The sequence below is a fragment of the Oncorhynchus tshawytscha genome, linkage group LG09 (assembly GCF_018296145.1).
Source record: "Oncorhynchus tshawytscha isolate Ot180627B linkage group LG09, Otsh_v2.0, whole genome shotgun sequence".
Classification (NCBI taxonomy): Eukaryota; Metazoa; Chordata; class Actinopteri; order Salmoniformes; family Salmonidae; genus Oncorhynchus; species Oncorhynchus tshawytscha.
In genome coordinates this window covers 28159595-28182255 of record NC_056437.1, presented here as the reverse complement: position 1 = coordinate 28182255, position 22661 = coordinate 28159595, and the positions used below count along the sequence as shown (strand labels likewise).

General features: G+C 41.3%; 2 protein-coding genes and 1 long non-coding RNA gene across 4 annotated transcripts in view; all 3 read right to left on the bottom strand.

The window, feature by feature from the left end:
* Positions 1 to 98: 98 nt before the first annotated feature.
* Positions 99 to 5290, bottom strand: LOC112259342. 2 transcript variants are annotated; one of them, XR_002954826.2, is made up of 5 exons: positions 5108 to 5290; positions 4191 to 4674; positions 1402 to 1480; positions 1218 to 1289; positions 99 to 1069 (listed from the first exon to the last, which is right to left on the bottom strand). It is a non-coding gene; the product is annotated as an uncharacterized LOC112259342 (long non-coding RNA). The 2 variants fall into 2 exon arrangements; XR_002954825.2 differs by having other exon boundaries at positions 4504 to 4674; positions 5108 to 5286.
* A 2852-nt stretch (positions 5291 to 8142) lies between these two features.
* The window catches only part of LOC112259091 (transcriptional regulator ATRX-like), a 40142-nt gene continuing 25623 nt past the window's right edge, over positions 8143 to 22661 (bottom strand). Inside the window, 17 exon segments of the mRNA XM_042327844.1 lie at positions 8143 to 9361; positions 11704 to 11800; positions 12769 to 13073; positions 13173 to 13301; positions 16363 to 16451; positions 16454 to 16499; positions 16593 to 16763; positions 16765 to 16800; positions 19151 to 19328; positions 19543 to 19651; positions 19762 to 19865; positions 20580 to 20736; positions 20899 to 21039; positions 21199 to 21235; positions 21350 to 21480; positions 21579 to 21696; positions 21849 to 22024. Of these exon segments, the coding sequence (XP_042183778.1) occupies positions 12957 to 13073; positions 13173 to 13301; positions 16363 to 16451; positions 16454 to 16499; positions 16593 to 16763; positions 16765 to 16800; positions 19151 to 19328; positions 19543 to 19651; positions 19762 to 19865; positions 20580 to 20736; positions 20899 to 21039; positions 21199 to 21235; positions 21350 to 21480; positions 21579 to 21696; positions 21849 to 22024 (1739 nt within the window). The 3' untranslated portion in view covers positions 8143 to 9361; positions 11704 to 11800; positions 12769 to 12956.
* LOC112259092 (cysteinyl leukotriene receptor 2) lies at positions 8310 to 9338 on the bottom strand. Its single transcript, XM_024433854.1, has one exon. The coding sequence runs from the start codon at positions 9336 to 9338 to the stop codon at positions 8310 to 8312; it is 1029 nt and encodes a 342-aa protein (XP_024289622.1).

Sequence of the window (22661 nt, the reverse complement as noted above, 5' to 3'; positions counted from 1 at the left end):
CTTCATTAAATAGTACCCGCAAAACACCAGTCTCAACGTCAACAGTGAAGAGGCGACTCCGGGATGCTGGCCTTCTCGGCAGAGTTGCAAAGAAAAAGCCGTATCTCAGACTGACCAATAAAAATAAAAAATTAAGATGGGCAAAAGAACACAGACACTGGACAGAGGAAGATTGGAAAAATGTGTTATGGACAGACGAATGTTCGGATCACAAATAAGAACATTCGTAAGAGGAGTGCTTGCTGGAGGAGTGCTTGACGCCATCTGTCAAGCATGGTAGAGGCAATGTGATGGTCTGGGGGTGCTTTGGTGGTGGTAAAGTGGGAGATTTGTACAGGGTAAAAGGCATCTTGAAGAAGGAAGGCTATCACTCCATTTTGCAACGCTATGCCATAGCCTGTGGGCAGCACTGAATTGGAGCCAATTTCCTCCTACAACAGGACAATGACCCAAAGCACAGCTCCAAACTACGCAATAACTATTTAGGGAAGAAGTAGCCAGCTGGTATTCTGTCTATGATGGAGTGGCCAGCACAGTCACCGGATCTCAACCCTATTGAGCTGTTGTGGAAGCAGCAGTAAGAATTGCCCATCAAGCCAACCAATTTATGTGAGGTGCTTCAGGAAGCATGGGATGAAATCTCTTCAGATTACCTCAACAAATGAACAACTAGAATGCCAAAGGTCTGCAAGGCTGTAATTGCTGCAAATTGAGGATTCTTTGACGAAAGCAAAGTTTTAAGGACATAATTATTATTTAAATGTAAAAAAAAAATCATAATTTATAACCTTATCAACGTCTTAAATATATTTCCTATTCATTTTGCAGTTCATTTCATGTATGTTTTCATGGAAAACAAGGACATTTCTAAGTGACCCCAAACTTTTGAACAGTAGTGTATAATTACATTAAGATTATTTAAGGTATACTGTTATAAAAACAGATCAACACAAACCAAGCTTTTCACAGTTTTGCCTGTATTTGATTCACCTGAGCAGGCTTCCTTGCCAAATTTAGGGCTGGTCTTGCTGCAGACACATGAGAGCCCCCAAAATCTTTTCTTATTGAACTGCAAAAGAGAGAAAAAAAACAATGGTCACAATGAACAGAGGAGGAAACCAAGTCACCTGTCAAAAGGATTTTCTGAATGTGTTATATCATGGTAGCAGAGCCATAGTAGTTGAGGAAAAATGTGACAAAAAAAATGTAATATTTACCATTGACAAGTTCAATGCAGTTCTCAATGGAGGAGTCTGAACAGCAGATACAGATGCATGTGCCGGTTGATGCTTAAAATATAGGGGGAAAAATACAGAGAACACTAAGCACATGGTATCTAATTTAAGGAATTCAGAAAAGAAAATACATGCTGTTTTAGCATGTAAGCATTAATAATTTTACTTAATGTGGGTGAAATCCAGACATCTCTGAAGCCCCCCGAGCAGAGTTGTCCACGGACCTCCATTGGACAATTCTCTATCTGTAACAATACATAAGGAAGCCTGTGTTAGGACGTCCCCTGCTGGTGACTTCACCATCACACAGCACTCTCAAGCAGCTCACCCCACCACCCATCCCCCACACCCCACACCCAAAACCAGGAGTCAATGGGTGATAAACTAACTCTCTCTGGAAATTTCGTTAACCTCTTAAAATGTAATGGCAAAATGTTGATTTCTGCCAAAATAGACATAACCAAAAGTAACTTCTATTCATGTGTAATTACATGATTCTGACATAAAAACGTTGAGGAAATGATCAGAAGACAGGACTTGCATAGTTCAGAATAGAGGTTGATCGATTAATCGGAATGGCCGATTAATTAGGGCCGATTTTCGGATACCGATTTGGCCTTTTTTTTGTGTGTTTCTTTTACACCTTTATTTAATCTTTATTTAACTAGGCAAGTCAGTTAAGAACACATTCTTATTTTCAATGTCGGCCTAGGAACGGTAGGTTAACTGCCTTGTTCAAGGGCAGAACGACAGATTTTTACTTTGTCAGCTCGGGCATTCAATCTTGCAACCTTACAGTTAACTAGTCCAACGCTCTAACCACCTGATTACATTGGACTCCACGCGGAGCCTGCCTGTTACGCGAATGCAGTAAGCCAAGGTAAGTTGCTAGCTAGCATTAAACTTATCTTATAAAAACAATCATAATCACTAGTTAACTACTCATGGTTGATGATATTACTAGTTTATCTAGCGTGTCCTGCGTTGCATATAATCGATGCGGTGCGTATTCGTGAAAAAGGACTGTCGTTGCTCCAATGTGTACCTAACCATAAACATCAATGCCTTTCTTAAAATCAATACACAGAAGTATATATTTTTAAACCTGCATATTTCGCTAAAAGAAATCCAGGTTAGCAGGCAATATTAACCAGATGAAATTGTGTCACTTCTCTTGTGTTCATTGCACGCAGAGTCAGTGTATATGCAACAGTTTGGGACGCCTAATTTGTCCGAATTTTACGTAATAATGACATAACATTGAAGGTCGTGTAATGTAACAGGAATATTTAGACTTATGGATGCCACCCGTTACATAAAATACGGAACGGTTCTGTATTTCACTGAAAGAATAAACGTCTTGTTTTCGAGATAGTTTCCGGATTCTACCATTTTAATTTCTGTGTGTTATTATGTTATAACTAAGTCTATGATTTGATAGAGCAGTCTGACTGAGCGGTGGTAGGCACCAGCAGGCTCGTAAGCATTCATTCAAACAGCACTTTAGTGTGTTTTGCCAGCAGCTCTTCGCAATGCTTCAAGCCTATCAACTCCCGAGATTAGGCTGGTGTAACTGATGTGAAATGGCTAGCTAGTTAGCGGGGTGCGCGCTAATAGTGTTTCAAACGTCACTCACTCTGAGACTTGGAGTGGTTGTTTCCCTTGCTCTGCATGGGTAATGCTGCATCGAGGGTGGCTGTTCTCGATGGGTTCCTGGTTCGAGCCCAGGTAGGAGCGAGGAGAGGGACGGAAGCTATACTGTTACACTGGCAATACTAAAGTGCCTATAAGAACATCCAATAGTCAAAGGTTAATGAAATACAAATGGTATAGAGAGAAATAGTCCTATAATTCCTATAATAACAACCTAAAACGTCTTACCTGGGAATATTGAAGACTCATGTTAAAAGGAACCACCAGCTTTCATATGTTCTCATGTTACTATTCCCCAGGTCGTTGCTGCAAATGAGAACGTGTTCTCAGTCAACTTACCTGGTAAAATAATGGATAAAATAAAATGTTCTGAGCAAGAAACTTAAACATTAGCTTTCTTACATGGCACATATTGCACTTTTACTTTCTTCAACACTTTGTTTTTGCATTATTTAAACCAAATTAAACATGTTTCATTATTTATTTGAGGCTAAATTGATTTTATTGATGTATTATATTAAGCTAAAATAAGTGTTCATTCAGTATTGTTGTAATTGTCATTATCGCCGAATAATCGGTATCGGCTTTTTTGGGGATCCTCCAATAATCGGTATCGGCGTTGAAAAATCATAATCGGTCAACCTCTAGTTCAGAATACACAAGATCAAACACACACAAAACCGTTTTTCCCCCATTTTTTTCATTGTCAAGCTATCAGTGAATTATTGATGACAAGATCTGGAAACACATTAGATGGCTTCCACAACATGCGAACAATATAAGCAAAAAAATGGGATTGATAGACCTAACAACTAGAAAAGAGCAAATGGCATTCGTGTTCGTTTTACATCCCAGGTGTAGATGATTAGATTTCACTTTCACCATAGCTTGTGCATGTCGTGGTAGTCTTTGAAGCAGTCCCCCTATGCCAGGAAACAAGAAGCGAACAGAAGTTGTGCAGTTCTTCCTTTGGTCATGTGTGTTGGATAGTGGCGCTCACCTTGAGTGTGCGGGGGGGGTCTTGTGATTGTAGTGAGAAAGGTTGCAAAAGGTCAGAATCTATCCGGTAAATTTACAGAATTTTCCATGGGAAGTTAAGCCCTGAAATTTAGGGAATGTTGCTTAAATTCATTTAAAAAGGTTAGCTTATAACATTAACCTTTTTTGGGAGATACAATATGTCCAATTCAAAAAACATCTACATTTAAATGGTATTAATATTAATTTGCATATATTTCCATTAATTCACATATATTTTTTAGCACTTGAATGTCCATAAAGTGCTAAAAAAAAGTATTATACCACTTCCTGGACTTGTGGAGGACCTGGTAGTAGCCAGAGCATCAGATAGGTCGACATCGCCCCCCATGCTGGCATTGTAGTCCTTCACAGAAACAGGAATGGAGACATTCTTCCTCACCCATGCCCTACTGGCATTTCTCACCCTCCTTGAGACATGTTTTTTATTGAATACTTGATGCTGTGTGGTGAGCATGGTTACTTCCCAAGTGTCCATCCATTTCACAAAAGGCAGCTTGTTAGTCCTGTCCCAACATATGGTCCACCTCTCTGTCTTTGTCATGTCATTTACCTTGGTCTTTGTCATGTCATTTACCTTGGTCTTCGGGAAACTGATTCTGTTAAAACAAATGGTGCCACAGGACCCTCTTTTTCAAGAGGTCTATGAAAAGTGCATGTAGAACCATGTAGAACCGTTTAGACCATGACAGGCGAGGGTGCTTGCTGGGGAGGGGTGGCATCATCCAAATCCTCTGCATCCTCCACCCTGTGGTGAATAAAATAAAGGGATATATTTTTGTAATACACACACAGAATTACTGTTGACTAAATTTACAAAACGACATTACTGTAAATTAAAAACACCAAGCCTAAACTTTATCTGTACAGTGATTCACATAGAAGGTATGAAACACACCCAATGCAAGCAGTAACACTTTGGACACAAAGGCAGAGGTGAGAAGCACAAATAAACAATGGCCATTAACGTTTAGTGGCTTCTCCAAAGTTAGAAAGATGAAACTTAGAACAGTAAACAGTGAACTAATATGAAACATAATGAATAGCTACTTTGGAATTATATAACATTGAAATTACTTGCTAACTTACATAGGCCTATGTAAACTAAATCCAATGCACAAAAAGAGGATATCTAAATATAGTAAAATAACTATATAAAGTTATTAAAATAATTTACTTACAGATCTAAACGTGGATCCAATCCTTCCAGAAAGCAATCTTCCTCGGCAGAATCAAAAACCTATTTTTTAGGTTCCTGTTCGATATTGATATTGCTAGTTTTATTTCGTCTATGCTTCACAACACTAACCGGAACGTAGGTAGCGGCCATCTTGAAAAGAAGTCATAGGCAAAGTCTGCATTTATAACTTTGTATGCCCATATATGGTAGTAAATCACACCAAAGATTTTAAGGCACCGATCAATAGCTAAGATACTCCACAGACCAAGTGCTTTTGCATATATGGGCTACCGTTCTCATACCAGACTCAATTGAATAAAACAAATTAATTGGGTCCCCAAATATGTGATTGATTGACAGGATTACAGTTTGGGAATTTATGTGTACACTGTGTACACTGCAGGTAGCGGCAGGTGGCCTAGTGGTTAGAGCGTTGGACTAGTAACCGAAAAGTTGCGAGATCGAATCCTCGAGCTGACAAGGTAAAAATCTGTCGTTCTGCCCCTGAACAAGACAGTTAACCCACTGTTCCTAAGCCGTCATTGAAAATAAGAATTTGTTCTTAACTGATTTGCCTAGTAAAAAATATTAAATAAAAATATTCTGTTGCAATGACTATTTGACGGCTAAATATTATAATCAAGTTGCTGTTCATTAGTACACTGAATATAAACAGAACATGCAATAATTAAACATATTTTAAATCAAATTGTATTTGTCACATACACATGGTTGGAAGATGTTAATGCCAGTGTAGCGAAATGCTTGTGCTTCTAGCTCCGACCATGCAGTAATATCTAACAAGTAATCGAACAATTTCACAACAACTACCTTATACACACAAGTGTAAAGGAATTAATAAGAATATGTACATAAAAATATATGGATGAGCGATGGCCAAACGGCATAGGCGAGATGCAGTAGATGGTATAGAGTACAGTATATACTTATGAGATGAGTAATGTAGGGTATGTAAACATTATATAAAGTGGCTTGTGATACATTATTACATTCAATATTTAAATATTAAGTGGCTAGAGATTTGAGTCAGAATGTTGGCAGCAGCCACTCAATGTTAGTGATGGCTGTTTAACAGTCTGATGTCCTTGAGATAGAAGCTGTCTCTCGGTCCCAGCTTTGATGCACCTGTACTAACCTCGCCTTCTGGATGATAGCGGGGTGAACAGGCAGTGGCTCGGGTGGTTGTTGTCCTTGATGATCTTTTTGGCCTTCCTGTGACATCGGGTGGTTTAGGTGTCCTGGAGGGCAGGTAGTTTGCCCCCGGTGATGCGTTGTGCAGACCTCACTACCCTTTGGAGAGCCTTACGGTTGTGGGCGGAGCGCAACTGACAGGATACAGCCCGACAGAATGCTCTCGATTGTGCATCTGTAGAAGTTTGTGAGTGTTTTTGGTGACAAGCCGAATTTCGTCAGCCTCTTGAGGTTGAAGAGGCGCTGCTGCAACAAAATAATACATAAAAAAACGAAATACTGCATAGTTTCCTAGGAACGCGAAGCGAGGCGGCCATCTCTGTCGGAACTCAGCTGCCTAAAATGTTGTTTTAGAGCTACAGTTCATATAAAGAAATTAGTCATTTAAAATACATTCATTAGGCCCTAATCTATGGATTTCACATGACTGGAAATACAGATATGCATCTGTTGGTCAGATGCAGATTTTCTGGATATTGATGGGAAGTGGAAAATGCTGTCGTACAAGTCAATCCAGAGCATCCCAAACATCCTCAATGGGTGACACATCTGGTGAGTATGTAGGCCATGTAAGAATTGGGACATTTTCAGAATCCAGGAATTATGTACAGATCCTTGCGAGATGGGGCTGTGCAATATCATGCTGAAACGTGATGGCGGTGGATGAATGGCACGACAATGGGCCTCAGGATCTCGTCATGATATCTCTGCATTTAAATTGCCATCGACAAAATACAATTGTGTTCGTTGTCCGTAGCCTATGCCTGCCCATACCACAACCCCACTGCCACCACGGGGCACTCTGTTCACAATGTTGACACCAGAAAACCGCTTACCATACACGCTGTCTGCTATCTGCCCTCGTGCAGATGAGCTTCACTGATACGGTTTCTGACCGTTTGTGTAGAAATTATTCGTTTGTGCAAACCAACAGTTGCATTAGCTGTCCAGTTGGCTGGTATCAGACAATCCCGCAGGTGAAGAAGTGGAGGTCCTGTGCTGGCGTGGTTACAAGAGGTTTGCGGTTGAGGCCAGTTGGACGTATTGCCAGATTCTCCAAAACAACATATGAGGCAGTTTATGGTAGAGTAATGAACATTACATTCTCTGGCAACAGCTCTGGTGGACAAGCTTCAGGGGAGTCATCTGTAGGTTACCCAGAACCAGGCTGTACAGCTATATGACAGACACTTCAAAACCTTGTTCCTTATGATTTATTTTTTTACTTTCCGTTTTGCCATTTATGAATGTGTTATTCAAAGCGTTTCTATGAGCTATAGCAGTAAAGGCCAAATTCAAGATTTCATAAAATATATTTTTATATATGTACTTTTTAGACCTACATGGGTCCTAAAATTCTAAATCAAATGACTAAACTATACACTTTATGACCATATAAAAAACAATTCCATGTGTTAGCTTAGTCTTAGTATTTACTGTGATTGAAGGGCTTAGACCATTAAAAAACAACTTAAGACATACATATTCAAGCTAGCTTTTAATGTTTGATTTTCTTAAAGTCTATATTTTGCATTAGTAGCTAATGTTTTGATGTTTCTACTTATTGATGTATTGATGCTGTTTTGTTTTCTACATTATGTGCATTGAGCATGGGAAATGGGCTCTACAAACTAAATATTGTCATTATTATTATAAACTTATTTTCAATGGTCCCATAAATCTAAAACCACAAACAATTTGGCTCTACACGAATTACAGCACTACAAGTCATCCATCCATAGAGCAGGGAGACAGGCACAGGCCTCCAGGACCAATGTGTGCTATGTAAAAGTAGCCCAATCATACATTTCAAGTCGAGACAGATTGAGATCACTCTTTACATATCGAAATGTATTTATTTTAAAGCAGATAGATAAATGACTGACACAACCCATAACAAAAGTTCATAATGTAATACCAGATAAGCAAATGTAAAAAAAAAACATTGAATGCAAAATTGTTGGTATGTTTCCAAAAAGGTGTAAAGTTGATCAATTTACTGTTAATTCAATGGGCTGCAGCACTTGAAGCCTCTGCCTCTCTGTGTTGTTAACAACTCTCCTCTGTCTCCTACCATTTTTCATACAGAAATCTCTGAAGTTTTCTCCCACAAAGAAGAAAAGGAAGGGGTCCAGGCAGCTGTTCCCTGCTGCAAGACAGAGCGTTACCACGGCGGCCTTCCGAATCCCTTGGAGATAGCTGCAAGAATCCACACAACCATTTAGCTGAGCATTCCGCTCTGCTGCCAGGAAGAAGGTTCGTACTACATGATAGGGCAAGAAGCAGATCATGAAGATGCCGAGACCGAGGATAACGAGGGCACAAGACTTCCTCCTGGAGGGCCTCTTCATCCCCTCCACCCCAGCCCTACACTGCCTCAAGCTGAGCAGAACACACGCGTAGCAGACAGAGATGACAGTGAAGGGCAGGGTGAAGCCAACCACCAGGGCAGCACGGTTCAGGACGATGATGGTGCCAAGGCTGCTGCCCAATTCCAGACAGCGGGTCCGCTCTTCCCCCTCCTGGACAGTCCCAGAACTCAGTAGGGGTGCGGAGGCCAGGGACACAAAGATCCAGATGAGTAGACACCCTCCCCAACCACAGGATCCCCCCTCCAGATTCATGAACGTATAGGGGCGCGATACGGCCAGGTAACGGAGGACACTCAGGGCCAGCAGGAAGTAGACAGAGCCATACATGTTGATATAGAATACGTAGGAGACCAGGCGGCAGGTGATGTCCCCAAACGGCCAATGGGAGTCCAGCAGGTAGTATGCTGCCCTGAGTGGCAGTGAGCACACCAGCATGAGGTCTGACAACAGCAGGTTCAACATGTACAGGTTGACTGTGGTGATACTCCTCTTCCTCCTGTACATGCTCAGAAAGACCCAGAGGGAGGCACTGTTGGCTATCAGGCCCAAGAAGAAGAAGAGCAGGTATGCAGCAGGAAACACGGTGCGCTTGAAGCTGTCAATGGGACAATCGCACGTCAGATTCCTCACCTCTGATTCCAAACTCATATTACCTGTGCCTCCAGTGAGACCTGTGAATAAAGGGAGGGAGACACCGGTATGGAAAATGTACTGCAAGTGCTGGAAGGTAAAAAGACAGCAAACAAAAGACTGAAAAGGTGAATACTAACAGTACATTATGTTGAGGCATTTAATTACAGACCTCTCCTCTTCCGATGCTACCTATTTACCATACATTTTTACAGCCACATGAGGGGCATAAAGACAGAATCTGATTATATGCTTTACTATCAGATGTTGTGGTTACTTTATAAAACTAGCCAACAATGACTGATAGATTTTTAAACCTGTGTTTTTCTAACAAAAATAGACAGAGCCACTTTACAGGAACTACTATTTTTCACATACAGTGCATTTGTTAAAATTTCAGAACCCTTCCCTTTTTCCACATTTTGTTACGTTACAGCCTTATTCTAAAATGGATAAAAAAATAAACACAATACCCCATAATGACAAACCAAAACTTTTGCAAATGTGTTTGCCAATGTATTACTAATAAAAACAGAAATACCTTATTTACATAAGTATTCAGACCCTTTGCTATGAGACTCGAAATTGAGCTCAGGTTCATCCTGTTTCCATTGATCATCCTTGAGACGTTTCTACAACTTGATTGGAGTCCACCTCAATTGATTGGACATGATTTGGAAAGGCATATACCTGTCTATATAAAGGTCCCACAGTTGACAGTTCATGTCAGAATAAAATCCAAGACATGAGGTCGAAGGAATTGTCCGTAGAGTTCCGAGACAAGATTGGATCTAGGGAAGGGTACCAAAAAAGATCCCCAAGAACACAGTGGCTTCCATCATTCTTAAGTGGAAGAAGATTGGATGCACCAACACTCTTCCTAGAGCTGGCTGCCGGGAGATGACCAATAACTAGATGGTCACTCTGACAGAACTCCAGAGTTCCTCTGTGGAGATAGGAGAACCTTCCAGAAGGACATCCATCTCTGCAGCACTCCACCAATCAAGCCTTTATGGTAGAGTGGCCAGAAAGAAGCCACTCCTCAGTAAAAGGCACATGGCTGCCCGCTTGAAGTTTGCCAAAAGGCACCGAAAGACTCCCAGACCATGAGAAACAAGATTCTCTTGTCTTATGAAACCAAGATTGAACTCTTGGCCTCAATGCCAAGCGTCACGTTCGGAGGTAACCTGGCACCATTCCTACGGTGAAGCATGGAGGTGGCAGCATCATGATATGGGGATGTTTTTCAGCGGCAGGGATTGGGAGACTAGTCAGGATAGAGGGAAAGATGAACAAAGCAAAGCAAAGAGAGATCCTTGATGAAAACTTGCTCCAGAGAGCTCAGACTGCTGCAAAGGTTCAACTTCCAACAGAAAAACAACCCTAAGCACACAGCCAAGACAATGCAGGACTTGCTTCGGGACAAGTCTCTGAATGTCCTTGAGTGGCCCAGCCAGAGCCTGAACTTGAACCCAATTGAACATCTCTGGAGAGACCTGAAAATAGCTGTGCAGCGACACTCCCCATCCAACCTGACAGAGCTTGAGAGGATCTGCAGAGTAACTTGCTTGTTTTTTTTATTTTTTATTTTACCTTTATTTAACCAGGCAAGTCAGTTAAGAACAAATTCTTATTTTCAATGACGGCCTAGGAACAGTGGGTTAACTGCCTGTTCAGGGGCAGAACGACAGATTTGTACCTTGTCAGCTCGGGGGTTTGAACTTGCAACCTTCCGGTTACTAGTCCAACGCTCTAATCACTAGGCTACCCTACCAAAGAAGACTCGAGGCCAAAGGTCTTTCGACAAAGTACTGAGTAAAGGGTCTGAATATTTATGTAAATGTGATATTTTTGTTTATTTTGTTTTTTAAATTTGCAAAAATGTCAAATCTTTTTGCTTTGTCATTATGGGGTATTGTGTTGATTGATGAGGGGGGCAATTGGATCCACTTCAGAATACGGCTGTAACATAACAAAATGTGGAAAAAGTCAAGGGGTCAGAATACTTTCCGAATTGTTGTCCAATGTCTAATTATAATATTTTGTAAATTAATGATATTAGACCAGTGGTCTCTAGCAACCCTGTTCCTGGAGAGCTACCCTTCTGTAGGTTTTCGCTCCAACCACAGTTGTAACTAACCTGGTTCAGATGATCAACAAGATAATTATTAGGAACAGGTGTGCTAGATTAGGGTTGGAAGGAAAACCTACAGGACTGTAATACTCCAAGAACAGGGTTGGAGAGCCCTCTATTAGACCTAGCTGATCAGCTGTTGATTTATTTCAGGGAATCTGGTTTCTCATATGTGGATTTAGTATTCACTCGTTTCAACAGGTCTAATATCAAATATAACAAAAATAAACATGAGAAAGTTGACAGTACCTCTTTCTGTGGTCCAATTCTGTTGCATACTTGTCATCAGTCCAGTGAACCCTGTTTAATCAGTCTTCTGATGGCTGTGGTAGTGTCTGAACTATATCTGGAGAAAGCCAAACAGAAATGAGTGCAATCTCTTTCTCTACAATGCCTTCAGGGTTTACTCGGGGTGTGACTTCCTCTAATGTATTGCAATACCACTCTGCTGCTCTCCAAGTCCAATTCTACCTAATTTGCCATTGTAAACAGTTCACTGAGGCTATTCAACTGCTATGCAAAGCAACTGTGTGTTCAATTAAGTTTTTATGACAAGGCTGTAGCTTTGGGTAAGTTAAGATAACATTTGAAATATGATTGAGACAGTTTATAATGGAATATACAGTTGTCACCATTTTTGACAAACCTCTGTGCATGCAATTAGATCCACTTAAGTAGTTTCACAATGTCCTATAAAAAGCAATGTTATAGTGAGTTTTACGGTTTTTACTGTAACATGCAATGTTCGTGTTTTCATTCCATGACAGGCTCTGACCTGTTTTCTTCTGTTTGATTCAACCTTTCTGGAGCATCAGAGATAAAGATCAGTTTAGCATCCGCTCTACACCAAAGTAAAAACAAAACTACTGAGCATAAACACTTCTTCTGATGAACAATCTCTCCAATCCTTGTAACCCACGGTTTTCTTGACCTGAATGTGTAATTTTCGCTGAGCGAGGATGTATTGAACAGGATGTATTATTGAAATGATTCAGTACCTCACTAACAGTGACATATCATCCAAATGTTACTTATTAAATATTTTTGAATTAAGTACCAATCATTATTACCATCTTATTTGAGGTCAACTACCTGGTAATTTGACTGTACCCATAAAATAAAGTGTAACGACCAAAGCAAAAAAATTAACCATAAAACCTATAACGTTTTATACAATGGTAAAAACGAAGGTTTTATCATAGCTTTAGAGAAAGACAGAAATATACAATTAATCACATAGGAAAATCTTTTCCAAATAATTTTAAGGCAGAAAAATATCAAAACATATGTATTTAACAATACGTTTAACAATACCTTTGCTATAGAACATGCATTCATTTTCAATGTAAAATAAAGTAAATCCTTAACGGAAATGTTGTTTGTCACCCATCTGTCACCCCTTTGGGGGGAATAAGCACTAAGAACCCTCTGTAGTTACTGTGGTTAGACTAGAGCGTCCTCTAGTGGAACAGGGGACTGAGACTGGAGACATCCCTCCTGCCTCACTGTGTAGGTTTATTGGCGGAATCTGTTAGAGCTGGTGTGTGATTGGTGACCGTGGCAGTATGGGTAATTTCGTTTTTTCTACTGGCCAAAATGGTCTGGATGCACATTGTAAGCTGTCGAGGGAAATCAGGGAAAGATGTAAGGTTAAGCAGTTAAAGTTAAAGATATCAAAACCAGAAAGAAAAAATTAAATGTTGAGAATTGCGGCTCACTGATTGTTGTTTTGTGAGGAGGTTGTGATGTAAGGCCTGTCGTCGCTCCCGCTCCTTGTCATTGCTGGTTTTCCAGGTCTGGGCCAGGGCTCTCACCTGCTTCTCATCTAGACTTGGGTTATCTTGCCACTGTAAAAACAAGTCATTGTAATGCGCATTACATTTTTTCCACACAATACTTAGAGGCATCAGTGTAATATTAAATACTAATATAATATGAATGTAAGATAATATGAGGGACTAACCAAGCGCAACACATAGTCATCCAGGGAGAGGTTCAGTAAGAAATGCAGGGACTTGATGGCCTCATTGACCTTCTCACAGCTAGAATAAATCATGTTCTGTTTTTCAGGAGAGAGACGCATTCAAATGTAAATGTGAGAGGAGGCATCTATCCACTGACAGATAATCCCAAACAGAAACTTTAGAGATAAGCAACTGATTATCACACAAGTGTGGTGGTGAGACAGGCCTGATACCTTCAGCTGCCCATTAGTTTTCTTGTATAGGGATGACAGACTGACAGCCATAGTAGTGGAGGGGCTGGGAACGTTGGTGTTGCTGTGTTCTGCCTTGTTCAAGAAGAAAGCACCCTTCATAGTGGAGAGATAAACATACAGCTGTTTTTACACCATACATATATCATTCACACTTAACTTATTTTTGAGGAACAAGAGTTCAAGTAAGGAAGTCGCAATGACTCAAAACCACAATTACTCTATGTTTACAGGCAAGAGCAATACAGGACCTCCATCAGGCGGTGACAGAAAAATTGCTATAACGTCCAGCAAATGGTACCAGAGCATCGGCTCACAGACGAAAGCCATAAGACTGCTAATTAGTTAATTACAGTGCATTCGGAAAGTATTCAGACCCCTTGACTTTTTCCACATTGTTACATTACAGCCTTATTCTAAAATGAATCAAATAGTTTCCCCCCTCATCAATCTACACAAAATACCCCATGACAAAGCAAAAACAGGTTTTTAGAAATTCTTGCCCCAAATAAACCTACAAAAAACAATGTAATATCACATTTACATAAGTATTCAGACCCTTTACTCAGTACTTTGTTGAAGCACCTTTGGCAGCGATTACAGCCTCAAGTCTTATTGGGTATTGCGCTACAAGCTTGGCACACCTGCATTCGGGAGTTTCTCCCATTCTTCTCTGCAGATCCTCTTAAGCTCTGACACAGTGGGGCAAAAAAGTATTTAGGTCAGCCACCAATGGTGCAAGTTCTCCCACTTAAAAAGACGAGAGAGGCCTGTAATTTTCATCATAGGTACATTTCAACTATGACAGACAAAATGAGAAAAAAAATCCAGAAAATCACATTGTAGGATTTTTAATGAATTTATTTGCAAATTATGGTGGACAATAAGTATTTGGTCACCTACAAACAAGCAAGATTTCTGGTTCTCACAGACCTGTAACTTCTTCTGTAAGAGGCTCCTCTGTCCTCCACTCGTTACCTGTATTAATGGCACTTGTTTGAACTTGTTATCAGTATAAAAGACACCTGTCCACAACCTCAAACAGTCACACTCCAAACTCCACTATGGCCAAGACCAAAGAGCTGTCAAAGGACACCAGAAACAAAATTGTAGACCTGCACCAGGCTGGGAAGACTCTGCAATCTGAATCTGCAATAGGTAAGCAGCTTGGTTTGAAGAAATCAACTGTGGGAGCAATTATTAGGAAATGGAAGACATACAAGACCACTGGTTAATCTCTCTCGATCTGGGGCTCCACGCAAGATCTCACCCCGTGGGGTCAAAATGATCACAAGAACGGTGAGCAAAAATCCCAGAACCACACGGGGGACCTAGTGAATGACCTGCAGAGAGCTGGGACCAAAGTAACAAAGCCTACCATCAGTAGCACACTACACCGCCAGGGACTCAAATCCTGCAGTGCCTCAAATCCTGCAGTGCCAGAGGTGTCCCCCTGCTTAAGCCAGTACATGTCCAGGCATGTATGAAGTTTGCTAGAGAGCATTTGGATGATCCAGAAGAAGATTGGGAGAATGTCATATGGTCAGATGAAACCAAAATATAACTTTTTGGTAAAAACTCTACTCGTCGTGTTTGGAGGACAAAAAATGCTGAGTTGCATCCAAAGAACACCATACCTACTGTGAAGCATGGGGCTGTTTTTCTGCAAAGGGACCAGGACGACTGATCCATGTAAAGGAAAGAATGAATGGGGCCTTGTACTGTGAGATTTTGAGTGAAAACCTCCTTCCATCAGCAAGGTCATTGAAGATGAAACGTGGCTGGGTCTTTCAGCATGACAATGATCCCAAACACACCGCCCGGGCAACGAAGGAGTGGCTTCGTAAGAAGCATTTCAAGGTCCTGGAGTGGCCTAGCCAGTCTCCAGATCTCAACCTCATAGAAAATCTTTGGAGGGAGTTGAAAGTCCGTGTTGCCCAGCAACAGCCCCAAAACATCACTGCTCTAGAGGAGATCTGCATGGAGGAATGGGCCAAAATACCAGCAACAGTGTGTGAAAACCTTGTGAAGACTTACAGAAAACGTTTGACCTCTGTCATTGCCAACAAAGGGTATATAACAAAGTATTGAGATAAACTTTTGTTATTGACCAAATACTTATTTTTCACCATAATTTGCAAATAAATTCATTAAAAATCCTACAATGTGATTTTCTGGATTTTTTTCTCATTTTGTCTGTCATAGTTGAAGTGTACCTGTGATGAAAATTACAGGCCTCTCTCATCTTTTTAAGTGAGAGAACTTGCACAATTGGTGGCTGACTAAAAACTTTTTTGCCCCACTGTATATATATACAATCATACCTACATACACACTACACTGACACTCATGCACATTCACATATACTACATCTGCACTACGTACTGTTCTTTATTTTACTCTTATTATTATCTATCCTGATGGATAGTACCCTGCCTTTATGTACATATCTACCTCAAATACCTTGTACAGCTGCACAGTGATAAAGTACTACCACTCCCTGAATATAGACTCATTCTTATGTATTTTATTCCTTGTGTTACTATTTTTTTTTAAACTCTTCATCATTGGGAAGAGCATCGTAAGCAAGCACTTCACTCTAGTCTACACCCGTTGTATTCGATTGCTCACCACTGTCCATGAAAACGTATTTATGTGTGTTGTAAAACTAATGTATAGTAGTTCCTCTTTACCTCTGCCTCGTACTCAGCCCAGGCAGTTTTGCGGTCAGCCTCACTGAGCTCCTCCTCCTCTTTGTGGTCCAGCAGGGACTCGTGTAGCAGACAATCTGCCCTTTACAGCTCTGCAGCAGCTCTGCCAGCACCATGTCCTGGGAAACACAGACAAACAATGTCACTCAACTCCCTACTCTAATAATTGAGATTATACTGGTCTTGTGTGTTTAATTTGAAGCTCTGGTCACCTTGGGCACCAGGGGTGTGGTCCTCTTGCTCTTCTTCTCAGAGTTGGGGTCATCCAGCAGGTCTGGCTCAAACATGTAGAGCTCCGTCAGTTCAAACAGTGTGAAGTGTCTCTGTATCTGCTGCTGGTCCACCACCCGGAACGACAGTGATTGGCCAGTGATTGTGATTGGCCACCTGCCGGTCGTAGATCTTCTCCTCCATAGTGCCCTGGAAAGAATCAGCAATTCAATATCAGTGATTACAGAATTATATGTAGGGTCCTATAAAATCCGCATTGCGAAGAACGCTTGACGGAATCACGGAATCCAGACATTAAAACGGAATTCAACAATATTTAAAAATGTATTGAACTTAGTAGAAAATCAACTAAATGTATTCTTAGAAAATTCATTAATTTGCCAAAGTTCACAAAACATGAACAAAATGCATCAGTGATTCATATTTTCCTGCAACTTTCTGAAAATGGCACAGGAATGTCCCTGTCCGAGTGTGTGTGTGTGTGTGTGTGCAGTGTGCACATATGTCTAAACTGTGTAACCGTTGCGATGATGCTAATGATAACCTTCTTCTGGTAGAGATGGAAAGGCATGCCAAAAAAAACATCTCAATTAAATGTTAACTACAAAGGAACCTATGCCTACCTGGCAGAATGATATCATGATTATTTGCATCAATCCAGTGGCCATATGTTTTGCACACTGCAATGCATGAACTCTACAGAAACATAGCTAACATAGCAACGGTCTCTTGCTGGTGCACACTTGCATTAAAGGGTTACTACACCTAAATAACCAAACTTCTTCTAGTTTTCCCAGACCATTTCCCAAAATTGGTCTCCTGAGCATTGTTGTGTACTTAGAACATCCAAATATTTTTTTTTCCCTATAAAAAAAGTTAATTTAAGATGGAAAACCTGAAAAAAAACTGAGGAAAACCGAAACCTGGCCAAACAAAAACGGAGAAAACTGAATTTGGGAAAAAATAAAAAAAGATATTATAGGGCCTTATAAACTCAGCAAAAAAAGAAACGTCCTCTCACTGTCAACTGTGTTTATTTTCAGCAAACTTAACATGTGTAAATATTTGTATGAACATAAGATTCAACACCTGAGACATAAACTGAACAAGTTCCACAGACATGTGACTAACAGAAATGGATTAATGTGTCCCTAAACAAAGGGGGGGTCAAAATCAAAAGTAACAGTCAGTATCTGGTGTGGCCACCACCTGCATTAAGTACTGCAGTGCATCTCCTCCTCATGGACTGCACTAGATTTGCCAGGTCTTGCTGTAAGATGTTACCCCACTCTTCCACCAAGGCACCTGCAAGTTCCCGGACATTTCTGGGGGGAATGGCCCTAGCCCTCACCCTCTGATCCAACAGGTCCCAGACGTGGTCAATGGGATTGAGATCCGGGCTCGTCGCTGGCCATGGCAGAACACTGACATTCCTTTCTTGCAGGAAATCACGCACAGAACGAGCAGTATTGCCATGCTGGAGGGTCATGTCAGGATGAGCCTGCAGGAAGGGTACCACATGAGGGAGGAGGATGTCTTCCCTCTAACTCACAGCATTGAGATTGCCTGCAATGACAACAAGCTCAGTCCGATGATGCTGTGACAACACCGCCCCAGACCATAACGGACCCTCCACATCCAAATCGATCCCGCTCCAGAGTACAGGCCTCAGTGTAACGCTCATTCCTTCGAGGATAAACACGAATCAGACAATAACCCCTGGTCAGACAAAACCGCGACTCGTCAGTGAAGAGCACTTTTTGGCAGTCCTGTCTGGTCCAACGACGGTGGGTTTGTGCCCATAGGTGACGTTGTTGCCAGTGATGTCTGGTGAGAACCTGCCTTACAACAGGCCGACAAGCCCTCAGTCCAGCCTCTCTCAGCCTATTGCAGACTGTCTCAGCACTGATGGAGGAATTGTGCGTTGGTGCAACTCGGGCAGTTGTTGTTGCCATCCTGTATCTGTCCCGCAGGTGTGATGTTCGGATGTACCAATCCTGTGCAAGTGTTGTTACACTAGATCTGCTACTGCGAGGATGATCAGCTGTCTGTCCTGTCTCCCTGTAGCGCTGTCTTAGGCGTCTCACAGTACGGACATTGCAATTTATTGCCCTAGCCACATCTGCAGTCCTCATGCCTACTTGCAGCATGCCTAAGGCACATTCATGCAGATGAGCAGGGACGCTGGGCATCTTTCCTTTGGTGTTTTTTAGAGTCAGTAGAAAGGCCTCTTTAGTGTCCTACGTTTTCATGACTGTGACCTTAATTGCCTACCGTCTGTAAGCTGTTAGTGTCTTAACGACTGTTCCACAGGTGCATGTTCATTCATTGTTTATGGTTCATTGAACAAGCATGGGAAACAGTGTTTAAACCCTTTATATTGAAGATCTGTGAAGTTATCTGTGGATTTTTACGAATTATCTTTGATAGACAGGGTCCTGAAAAAGGGACGTTTATTTTTTTGCTGAGTTCATATGTAATCATACAATGTGTCTCACAATCACATTACAGGAGATAGGGTCATACGAGATGTGATTACCTGAGCCAAGAAGCGGTAGACAAACACAGCCTTCAGCTGGCCAAAACGGTACACCCTGAAGATGCTCTGGATGTCATAGGAGGGATTCCACGAAGCATCAAAAACTACGACCCTGTTAGCTGCTACCAGGTTGATCCCAAGGGACCCAGCTCTTGTCGAGATGAGAAACAGACGACCCCTGAAAGAAAAGGGGGGTGAAATTAAATCAAAGGAGTGAGTGTGATCTTAAAAACAGACCATCTCAACAATTCACATTAGGTCTACAATTACTGATGCCTTGCCATATAATAATACATCACTAAGTAAAGTGTTATGCTGCATACTGTGTTGAGGTTTGGCACCACAGCGAAATGTGAGATGTAGAAAAGTACAGCAGTCAGACAGAAATGTACCGCTCGTTGGTGGCATCATTGAAATCTTGCACCCATTTCATCCTGGATGTGGCACTGGTGGACCCGTCAATACGGTAATAGTCAGTGTTTCTGATCCAGCTGCCATTACCTAGAGTTTAGAAAAGGAAACAAAGAAAATATTACACAATAATAGACTCTGAAGATGCATTTTTTGTTGTTGTAAAACTATAGCATTTGAAAAGCCAATGGGACTGGTACCTTTGTAGAGGGATGATTGCCTGTTGTTTTTGGCTTTGTTTTTGGTGAGGTCCAAGAAATCTTCAAACATGTCTAATGTGATCAAGCATTGACTGAACACCAACCTGTGAATATACAACAAAAACTGATGAAGAAAAGGTTCATTCAACAAATCTGCTCTGTGAAACTGGCTAACTTGATCCTTCTTTTTTGAAATGCACCCCTGGTGCCTGAATCCATTTCCCAAGCACACATATGATGAATCCCAAACCAGCCCCTCACCCCTACCAACTCGCTCGGAGGGCCCTCTGTTGAGGGTGACTTCAAGAGTGGCGGGGGGGATCAAATAAACCCTTCAACTTCAGGGACACACTCGTGATTTGAATGATGCAATTCATGTTCCACATTTAAATAATAAAATTAGCATGAAATTCAAATGAGAAAATTCCCTGTCGTTTTACAAGATAAAAACATCAGTAACAGTTAAACGTTTAATTTGGGATGTATTTCATATGTTACATGTGTCAAGCTTTGAAATCAGACAAAAACAAATACAGGTGGCTTATAATTAGGCACGCCTCTCCATTCTTTTGTGTGAATTTGTACAAACTCAAAATAATGTGGTGTGTTTTTGGGATACCACTTCGCTCTGAAGCATAGCTTGCTCGGTCAAAGTGTTTATCGGAGGGTCTAAATAGCCCCTACACCCTCCATCATTTTCAATTCCTCAGCTTTGGGACACTAGTGCATATGGCGGAGGCGTGCGTGAACGCATAAAGTGCGTGAACGCATAAATGGAGGGGCGAGGGGAAGAGGGATGATTTGGGATTCAGCCTTACATTTTGTCTTCCAGTTCCTCTGCCATTTGGAGAATTTCAAACAGCAGCACCATCTTCCCTGAGTGTCCCAGGATGGTGGCGTCAGAGTCACTCAGCATTGACTTGTACCAGTCTGCAGCCGGACTGTCAGGCCTGAAACTGGTGGACGATCTCAACGCTGAACACAGAGCATACATTATCACCACTGACCTCAAATGAATGAGACTAACAAATAAGTCATTAACATAAGGTAAATCATTCAAAATGTTCAATAGTAACACTAGAAGGTATTGTAATAGACTCGGTGAAGTAATTTCCTGATTGGAAGAGACAACTCTACCTTTTACAACTGAAACCAGTGGACCTGCTCGCTGGTCTCCTTCCACATTGACGCCCTTTGATGTGCTGTTCCACACCAGGATCACCTCCACATCCTTGCTGTCTTCATCAGCATTCACCACTTTCCCCTTATTCTCCTTCTCTTTCCCGAGTGGGACATAAAGGAAAAGTTATGAAAGGCAACAATCTATTATTTGCATTATTTCATTTGTCATTGGGTGGTAATGGACTACTTCAGGCATCACACAGTGGTAGGAGTTAAAAGATTTGGGTAGCCTACTGAATACTCATGCTTACACACCTGTCAGTTTTCCCCTGGTGCTTCCCATCAAAATGGCCTTGAAAACAAAGAGCATCTATGTTGATGACGGTTTGATTGACATGCCTCCGGATCCGTCTGCAGATGAGAAAATAGTCGTTTTTGTTCAAACCTACATCTGATGGGTCTTTACCTTATTTTCTTTGCTGATATAGTTGAGCTGCAGACACCAAGGATGGTTCCAGATTCGGCTGAGTATCTGGAAGTCCTTGAAAAGGCTAGTTCCGGCTTTGCCCCTGGCTCCCTCAACCACAGACCTAGCTCCTAAACACATATGCAGCTTTTTTCTCCAAAAGGTTTATTAAATCATGCACATTTCATTGATATGTAGAGCTTTCTGAGCTAACGATGGAGGTTCTTACCAGTGAAGTTGTCCAGGTAGTAGCAATACAGTCTGTACTGGAGAGGGGTCACCCTCACCGCTATAACATATTCATGTTTAGGGGGCAGGAACTTGGTCAAGGCTGAGTAGTCTCTTCTCTGACAAAGAGGAAAACACACTAAGTGTATCCACTGGAAACTGACAAGAACTGACAAAGAAAGAGCAACAAATACTTGTAAAAAAGTAAGCAGTGGTTCTGGTAAACTACAAATAAATATGCCATACACTCCTAGTAATTGAGCTGTCTCACCTGTACACATCCTGTCAACATTGCATGAAGGACATGGGCGCGATTCTTCATGAAGCGGACGTCTCTGGGGGTGGAGTCTGCACACTGGCCGTTTTCAATGGGGTTGATAAAGCGGTTCCGGAACTCCTTGATTGAGCCCAGAAGGTTTTCCTTGATGAAGTTGACCATGCAGTGGTCTGAGAAAACAAAAATATATAAGACACGGCTACACCTTTGACTACTATCATCTTTTTATATAATAAAACTGAAACATGAATAAACTAACCCAAACGTTGACATACTGCCCAGAGAAGTAGCTTAAATGGAAAGGCTGTCATAGGCTGTGTTCAAACTGAAGATCTTCTGTTGAATCTGACAATTCATCTTAATGGTTGTACAGTCGTCTCAAATAAAACTGTGAAGGACCTCGGCGTTACTCTGGACCCTGATCTCTCTTTTGAAGAACATATCAAGACCATTTCAAGGACATCTTTTTTCCATCTACGTAACATTGCAAAAATCAGAAACTTTCTGTCCAAAAATGATGCAGAAAAATTAATCCATGCTTTTGTCACTTCTAGGTTAGACTACTGCAATGCTCTATTTTCCGGCTACCCGGATAAAGCACTAAATAAACTTCAGTTAGTGCTAAATACGGCTGCTAGAATCCTGACTAGAACCAAAAAATTTGATCATATTACTCCAGTGCTAGCCTCTCTACACTGGCTTCCTGTCAAAGCAAGGGCTGATTTCAAGGTTTTGCTGCTAACCTACAAAGCATTACATGGACTTGCTCCTACCTATCTCTCTGATTTGGTCCTGCCGTACATACCT